The 8,695-nt window shown below is 44.6% G+C and overlaps 1 protein-coding gene across 2 annotated transcripts in view; it reads right to left on the bottom strand.

Annotated features, from left to right (window-relative positions):
• Positions 1 to 339: 339 nt before the first annotated feature.
• Positions 340 to 8,695, bottom strand: part of LOC117867706 (SH3 domain-binding glutamic acid-rich protein-like) — a 48,381-nt gene continuing 40,025 nt past the window's right edge. For both annotated transcript variants that reach the window (XM_034752942.1, XM_034752950.1), the window contains 2 exons: positions 5,628 to 5,657; positions 340 to 3,125 (listed from right to left, as the gene is read on the bottom strand). In XM_034752942.1, the coding sequence (XP_034608833.1) occupies positions 3,075 to 3,125; positions 5,628 to 5,657 (81 nt within the window). In that variant the 3' untranslated portion in view covers positions 340 to 3,074. The remainder of the gene's footprint in view (positions 3,126 to 5,627; positions 5,658 to 8,695) is intronic.

The following is an 8,695-nucleotide window of genomic DNA, read 5'->3' as shown; positions in this document are numbered from 1 at the left end:
TGACTTATAGCTATGAAAATGTGACGACCCAGCCCTAGTGACATAAGTGGCTGGGGACTGAGTGAGTGCCAGGGGGTGCCCCAGGATAGCAGCAAGAGCTGACAGTCTGGCAAGGCCACTTACAGACAGGGAAAGGCTGATGTGATCAGGACAGTCTTTCTCCCAGCCAGAGATGGTGGGGGGGGGGGGTTAGCTGGGCTGAGGGGCACTAACAAAAGCTGGCAAGGAAACATGCAGATGTACCAGGCCCAGGGGTATAGTGCTTTTATTAGTTTTACCCTCTGCTCTACATGTTTTGTACCTTTGGCGGAAGGAATAAGTAGTGTTTTAGTCTGAAGGCACTGTTTGAGTCATTTTAATCAACTCTCTGGTCACAGGTCCCCATAGTGAAAGGGCTGACAGGTGCTAAATGCAGTTAGGGAAACAGTGGGGTTGTAGCCCAGACTGCAGGTTTCCACCCAGTTTGCCCTGTAACTGATGCAGTTTGCCCTGTAACTGTGACATGTACTATGGTTAAATTAATGCCTCTGTGGACAAACAGAAGACCTGACCTAAAATGTGTTTATTTAAACTACTGTACAATGGAAATCACATTCATTTTAAAGGCCAGTTCAGAAATAAGCGACACAAAGCTTGTACACAGGGATCTTCTTTGGCGTTTTCAGTGCTGAAGTTCTTTATCTCCTAATACAGTTTCGATGCACAACTGTGGTTATTTACTGAGTGCCGATAGTGTACTTGGCAGAGTACAAACATGGAGGAAGACACGGTCCCTGCCCCAAGGAGCTTACAATCTAAAATTAGACATAGACAGTACTGTTAGAACATATAAAGCTAAGTCTGAGATCTTGTCAGCCAGAATTAGGATGGCCCACTTTAACAAAAGACCAGAATATCAAATATATATATAATATCGGGCAGAGTGGTGTCTTGTGTTTTAGGGATATATAGATGTCTATACATGTGTTGGTGCGAAAGGCAATGGTGGGTTGTTTGGGGGGAAGAAGTGGTTTTATTTTCTCTGGTGCTGCACGGACTTGTGCTTCCTAAAGAAGAAAAAGGCAGATAAATAAATAAAATTAGCACTGTCATAGAACTTCACATACAAAGCACTGTACAACATTAGGGCACATTAATTCCCAAGCAGTGGAGGAACCCAGTGCTGGGATGGGGGTAGAGTGAAAGGTGGGATGGCTGGCCTCTCATCCCTCACAAAGCCGTGCTGAGACACTGGGTCTCCACCCTGCCATCCATGGATCTGCTGAGTTCTGTGGGTGGAAGCCCAGATACTGAAGTCACTGGGAATTCCATTAACTTCAAGGGGCTTTGGATCAGCTTCTGCCTGTACTGCAAAGGAGAGAACCTGTCCCACCAGGGGACAATCTGCTAGAAACGCTGAATTTCCCATTCCCTAAACAAGTGTTTTCCCAGTTGGGAGCTGATCTGGCCCTTAGTCACCCTTCTTCTTTGAGAAGGAAAAACAAAGAAAACCTGGGGAATTAAATACAAAAACATACTTTGATGTAAAACTAAATTAACAATATTAAACACTCAGACATCTGGTCATGGAAGCATTAAGAGGTCCTATCTCCTCTCACCTGGCAAGTGTAAGTCAGGAGTAACCCTTTGAAGTCAATGGAGTTCCAGTGATGAAGAATGGAGTGACCTCACCCACATCAGACATATTGAGTATGATGATTTATTAGTTTATACTGCTGTGTCTATATCTTAATACAGAATGGGCTCAGTCCTGGAGTTGCATATGCATTCAGAAATGCACGTACAACTCCGGTAGGAGATGCATGGCTATTTCTAAGGGAAAAATTGAGCTCCATATGTGCTAGGTGGGTTATTACAGAGAATCTTAACCTTTACATTTCCAGATGTCAGTGTTTAAAATGGGAACTTATTAATTATTAATTAATTTAATTAATTATTATTATCATGGACAATTTTACTTTTTATATAAAAAGTGCTTTGAATAGCACCGATTATCATTTCTACAAACCATGTAAATATTCCAGTTGTGCAGGAAGGAAAGAAAGTTCAATGTACTGGTGAATAGCACCCTAGTACGCAGCTACTGAAAAACAACTCTTTAGTTATAGTAGGTGACACAAGTCTACCAGATCACTATGATTTTGATCCATTGGCAAAATATCATGTGGGCAAAAAAAATCTGGGAAGAATCAAATCAATCAAAAAAAATTCTCCAGAGCACAGTATACAGCTTTAGGTATATAAAAAAAAGATGCATGACTCTAGGGACTAGTGATAAAAGTACACTTTAAATACATCCACTTGGCCAAAAAAGAGAGTGCGATTCTCTCTGTCTTCTGCTTGTTATCAGCCAAATCAGAGCAGTGATAATGGCAGTCCTTGATATAATTGAACAGCTCAGCTTTTTAGTTAGGAGACTGGCCCCCTCTGACGACATCTATACATGGTTGAGGCCATAACGAGGGGTGAAAAGGGTAAGTATTGGTCCCTGAAATACTGAGTATGGAAACCCCCAACACCCTTTCTGTATTTTCTTTAGGTATAAAGAGAGGGGTTATGTGTAAGGGCCGATGCTTGGATTCCTACCTTCCTCCTACTGCAAAAATAAATATAAAAACCAGCCATCTGCTGAAGTTAAAGGGGCACTGTCCCCTTAAAATCTAGTCAAAAAGTAGTTAAAAAGTAGTTTCACACACTACACCTGCCTTTGAGGCTTCCTGGTGTTCTTTTGATTTTACAAGTCACTTTTCATATTTAAATATATATATTTCTCTGACCTTTGGTTGTCTAAAAGACTCACAAACAAGAAGGAAAACTGACTGACTATATGGGGGTGGGAATAGTAAATTGACTATACGCAAAGTGCTGTCAAATGTACAAAGTAAACAAACTGGAAAATATTCTTTTGTCTAATCTCAATTCTAATCACCTGAGGTGTTACTTGTAATAATATTAGGTGAAATCAGGATTTTCCAGTCTATGATGTTTCCTTACGCTTGTTTAAAAACTAAAGCAAGCTGACTTCATAATTACCAGAAAAACCCTTTGAAGAAAAAAAAAGCCATAAAAAAGTACTAAGATTCTTCCTCTTCCTCCTGTTCTTCTTCTTCTTCTTCTTCCTCCTCCTTGTTTGTAGAACAGGGGTACAAAAGCAATCACAGGAGAGTTTAAAGAAAAATGAGCAGTCCCTAAATTTGCAACTGTATCTAGATTATGTATCTAGCAGATGTCACATTAATTAGTGTAAAAATCAAAAATAGCAGAGATACGTTTCATGCAAGTTTTCTTTTTAAAAAAAAAAACCCATACACACAGTGCTCTAGCCTTATGGTATTAACAGGCAAGCTTTGGGGTATAAAAATGCCTTTCACAGAACAGTTGGGGGAAAAGATACATCTAAGCTGTAAATAGATGCTAAAGATTAGATTTTGAATATACATGTATGCAAACATGATAAGCATCTGATGTTTTGGATGAGACCTTATTCTACAGCAATGAGAAAATCAACATGCATGCCCCACGAACTAAGCTACTGCAAAGCCTGAAGTCATTCAGAGCCAAATAATAAGCCTGTGTTTGCATTTCCAACATGTTCTTTGCTCTTTGAGATATAGCATGAATTTCATAAGTGAACAATAAAACAAAAAAAACCCTTTCTGACTAAGGAACATCAGCCAGCCAAAGAAGCCATTATCTGAAAGTTGCCATTTCCATACTACAGAGGAAACAGCTTATGAGTACGTCTACAATGTAATAAAAGACCCATGGCATGGGCACCACTGGCATGGGTTAGCTGACTTGAGCTCACAGGACTCGTGCTGGAGGGCTCTAAAATTGCAGTGTAGACATTCAGTCTCAAGCTGGAGCCTGGGCTCCAAGACCACATGAGGAAGGAAGGCCTCAAAGCGTGAACTCCAGCCCAACCACAAATGTCTACACTGCAATTTTATAGTCCTGTGAGCCCAAGTCAGCCGGCCTGAAACTCAGTTCCGTGGATTTTTTAATGACAGTGTAGAGTAGACAAACCCCGTTTGCTCTGTCTTCCTCTGCATAGCAAGTGAAGCTTTTAAAAGGCAGTTCTACTCTGAAAGTGACTAAAAATGGCTTTGTAATGTTTTGCACTTACTGTCCTTCAGTGATTTCTGGATCAAATCTGCTCCCTTTACAAGTAAAAAGTATTGCTAACTGCCACAAAGTCCACCCACATTGTGAAAAATTAAGGTGGGTTCTTTCAGGATTGTGCATAACTAACAATTAAAGATTGAGCAACTAGACTTCAGTTAGAAGTTCTGATGATGATATGTGAGGCAGAATATAACCCAGTTCCCTCTCCCAGAACTATACTGACTCTGCAATGCTATAAAAAAAATTGCTTGAGTCAGCAAAGTTAATCGTTGTAACTAAATACACACCTGGGTGTGGAGCTCTTGAGTAAGAAAGTGTCAGTTTAACATAATTGCTTTAAAGAACTATTCCTGCAAAATCAAACTTTATAAAGCACTGAAATGATCTTTCCCTTAGATTAACTGAAGTGGAAAATGCCGATCCAAATGGAATTTCATGCGGCATCTTTGGAAGTATTTCCAGTCTATCCTTAAGAAGGATTTCTTTGGCCAGTGTTGTTGAGAACAATCCAAGAAGGCTCACAAACAACTCACATCTTTCCAGGTTTTGCATATTGGATTTGAAATTCAAATCCATTAAATTTACAACATCAAGTGTAGAGATATGTTGTTGTTTTTTAAAAAAAGCTCTGCATGACATCGCTGTGATATGTATGAATGTTCAGTGAGATGCTGGAGCAGAACCTAGGGAGATGTCTAAAGAGCATCAACACAGCAATAAATGGATGCAGATTCCTTCCACCTTTTACAAGGGAGTCTCACTTCTCTCAAGTTTAGAGTTGGAAATTGTAGCAAAAGGGTTTTTACTCTTCTGAGGCACTGGCTGATAGAAGGAGTGAATAGAGAAAAGCTGGGGCATCCCTAGCTATGAGTAACTTGTAGGTCTACATGACACAACACTGACTATAGCCATGTATATATAATAAATCTATGACAGAACATAGTGATGTGGAGAGATTTAGGATGTATTGGCTATTTTCCAGTATGAATCAGCAATTAACTCCCAAGAGTAATTAACCTTACTGAGGATATTAGGGAAAGATTTAGAACATAAACCTGCAACCCTGGATAGGCTCTAAGAATCTTGGGCAGGGAAAAGTTGCCCTATGTAGACAACAACACCTTAAATGGAAGGATGGTTTTTAGGGATTCAAGATATTTGTAAAGCATAATCAAGATCGTTTTAAATTAATGAGTTTCAAAGGAAACGAGTGTCTGGGAACCCACAGGAACTTTTATTAAAGAGCCTTTGAAGGAAAGGTTCTTTTCATTTAGTTTCTAATTATCAAGGTCAAAGGTCTGCTGCTCAACCAGTTAGATAAGGGCACTGAACAATAATTGTCCCTAACCAGACTTTAATATCAGTATTTCGAGTTTGGAAGTGGGTAGATGTCACAGAGATTTGTGAATTTTCTAACTTCTGGTGGAGTAGATGTGGATGAGTGAGCACTGCAGGCATGCACACACCATAACTGAAAACAGTGTCTGAACATTCTACTGCACCTCTGTCCCTGGGTGTTCTTCCTCCTTTTCCTACACAAAAAGATACAGAAAAGATTTTTAAAAGGGCAGATCAAAGAAAAAATGTCAAAGGTCATGGAGGGAAAACATAGGTGAGACTAAAATCAATTTAAATTAAAGCAATTATGTGGAATTATGAGCTATATTTTGAGGTATTGTTCCCTTGGGGCTCACTCCCAAAGAACACTTACACTGTGCTCTGAAAAGTGACAACAAAATTATGATAATAGAGTCCAATATCTTTTGTCACTTAATGACTTCCAGTCAATTCTTCTCAGTTTACAAGCAAAGCACTGCTGTTTTTTCTCCTAATTGTCCACCCTGCAACATCAAAGTAATTACTTGCTATGGGCATGTGTATAGTGAGTTCTGAGGTAAAAGTGAGGCAGTTTGCTTATGGCCTGAGGAATTACTGAGACATGGCAGGCACCTATGCTATAATACAATTTTTAAAACATGGTTCTAAAATAGTTTGGCCCCAACCCCACTGGCTGGCCAAACAGTGTTAGAAACTGGTTCAACTGGGATATTGCAGCCTGAGCCTCAGACTGAGGTCTGATATTAAAATTCAGCAAGACAAACAGTGTATTACAGTAGTAGCTAGTGATTCTAGTCAGGATCAGGACCCTGTTTGGCTAGATGTTACACAAAACACATACAAAATCGCAGTCCTTGCCCCAAATACCTTATGATGCGAAAGGACAACAAACAGCTAAAAGGTAGGGAAGAATTATAACGTCCAAGCGAAATAGGCAGGGTGATGGTAGGCCTTCTTCATTTCATGCAAGGTGGGAAATGGGGATTAAAAAAGAGGTACCAGAAAAGAGAGGGAAAGGATGATGTTGAAGGACTGAGAGGAGAAAGAAGGAAAAAAAGAGAAGGTGGGAGACTAGAGAGGAGGGAGGCAACACTTGGCTCAGGCCACTGATTAGAGCAGTATTCATAGTCTACAGAAGTCAAAGTGTAACTGTTCCTTGTGACAAGCAGAAGACCAAGTATATGAGGTTGTTTCTACTGCAGCAGCTACCTAGGTGACTTTCATAGACAACCACAGTAGTTTTCCTTCCCCTGCTGTTCCTGGCCTCATGCGTGAATTACGGGTGGAGCTGCTGAGGCCCAGTGGCCCAGAGCATATGTTGACAGATCTAGTGGGGAGTGTGTGGTGAGGAAGGCTGTCAGATATTGCATGTATTGCTCCTAGTTCCTGAGGCTGCCACTGATGTGCATGAGGGGGTTTTCCAGGGCTTTGGGGCCTTTCATTGGCCTCATCAGCAGCTTAACCTCTTTGGCCTTGACCAACGTTTCTCAAATGCAGCCACCATACGGCCACCAGGGGCTTTTCATGAGGCCACGACAGCCACCTGGGCGGTGATGGGAGGAGCAAAGCATCGGGCCCTCCCTCCTTGTTGCTCCTGGATGCGTCACCCTATACCGCCTCTGGAGAGAGGTGGGGCACAACACTGCAGGAGCAAGGTGAGTTCCTGACCCATGTTGCGGGGAGGGGGGCTTGGGTGGCAGGCTCCAGCGGTGGGACTTCAGGAGCCTGGCAGTGCGGGCCCAGGCTCCAGCCACGTGATGGTGGGAGCTGGCCCCAGGTGCCAACCCCTGGCCTGGGCTCCACAGCAGCGAGTGCTGGCTAAAGCCACACAATGGCAGGAGCTGGCTCCTGGCTCCAGCCACACAGCTCTGGGCTCCGGCACCCAGCTCCGGGCTCTGGCCGTGCAGCGCCAGGCACTGGCCCTGGACATTGACCCACAACTCCGGCTGTGCAGCAGTGGGCCCCAATCCCTGGCTCCAGCCATGCAGTTCCTGTCCCCAGCTCTGGGTTCTGGCTGCAGGCACTGAGCCCCAGCCCTGGCCGCATGGCAGCAGGCACCAGGCCCTGGCTCTGGCCACGCGACAGTGGGGCTCATCACCCACCCCCATCTCCTCTGGCCCCCACTGCCTCCCACAGCCCTATATCCATCCCCTTCCCTCCCCCTCCCCCCAGACCCTGCTGCCTTCCTGGCCTCACATCCAGGGCCAGCTCTGGCTTTCTGGCCGCCCCAAGCAAAACAAAAACAAAAAACGCGGCGGCCAGAACAGCAAAGCAAAAAAAAAAAAAAAAAACCCGTGGTGCGGCCGGAGCCAGGGTGCAGGGGGACTCCCTGCCCTGCAGATGTGCCCCGGCTAGCAGGGGGAGGGGGAGGGAGTGGGGGGAGAGAGAGAAGGGGGTCAGCCAGGACTTCAACGGGGCGCTGCCACACAGCTCCTCCCGCCGTGCCCCCTACTGGGAAGGCTCTGCACCACTCCGGTCGGCTGGGAGGGAAGGACGCAGGCTGCCCTGCCGGGCTTCCTGCAGGGCGCTCCCGTCCTCCACATCACTGCCCCCTACAGGGCGGCCGAAGCGGAACAACAACAACAACAAAAAAGCACCCGTGCCACCCTAGGATTGGGCGGAATGCCACCTCCTACAAGCTGCCGCTCCAAGCACCAGCTTGCTCGGCTGGTGCCTGGAGCTGGCCCTGCTCACATCCATCCACCCCATTGCCCCAACCACTGCTGCCTCCCCCGGCCCAGCACCCATCCCGTCATCGCCTCTGGCCCCTGCTGCCTCCCCCTCCGCCTCCCCCACCCTCAATCCGGGGCTTAATGGGTCCTGGGGCTTGCTGAGAAAAGTGGTATTTACAAACATGTAAGTATCACTTGTCACAGCACACTTACTAGCTATCTGTATGTAAGCAGAGTCAGGATGAGCTCTACCCTGACATCCGGTGGTGAATTATGGCAAGTGTGGAAAAGAACTTCAGGGGCTGATCTTGTTTGCATAGGCACACTCACCCCACCTAGCGTGAGACAACAGCAACTGATAATGGTCACTTTGGCTGCTGTGGGATCCCCAGTTTCTCTGTTATTGGGGCAGGAGGAATAAAGTGTTGTTACCCTGATTATGTGAATCAAGGACAATAAAACTGTTTTCTGACAGAGGGTCTAACCATCACCTAAGTAGCACTCGCTAGACAAGGGACATGGGTTCCAAAACCCAGTGAATTCAGAGAGGCTGGGGATAG

This window comes from Trachemys scripta, chromosome 1 (genome assembly GCF_013100865.1).
Source record: "Trachemys scripta elegans isolate TJP31775 chromosome 1, CAS_Tse_1.0, whole genome shotgun sequence".
NCBI classification, from domain to species: Eukaryota; Metazoa; Chordata; order Testudines; family Emydidae; genus Trachemys; species Trachemys scripta.
This window is presented reverse-complemented; position numbering and strand designations above follow the sequence as displayed.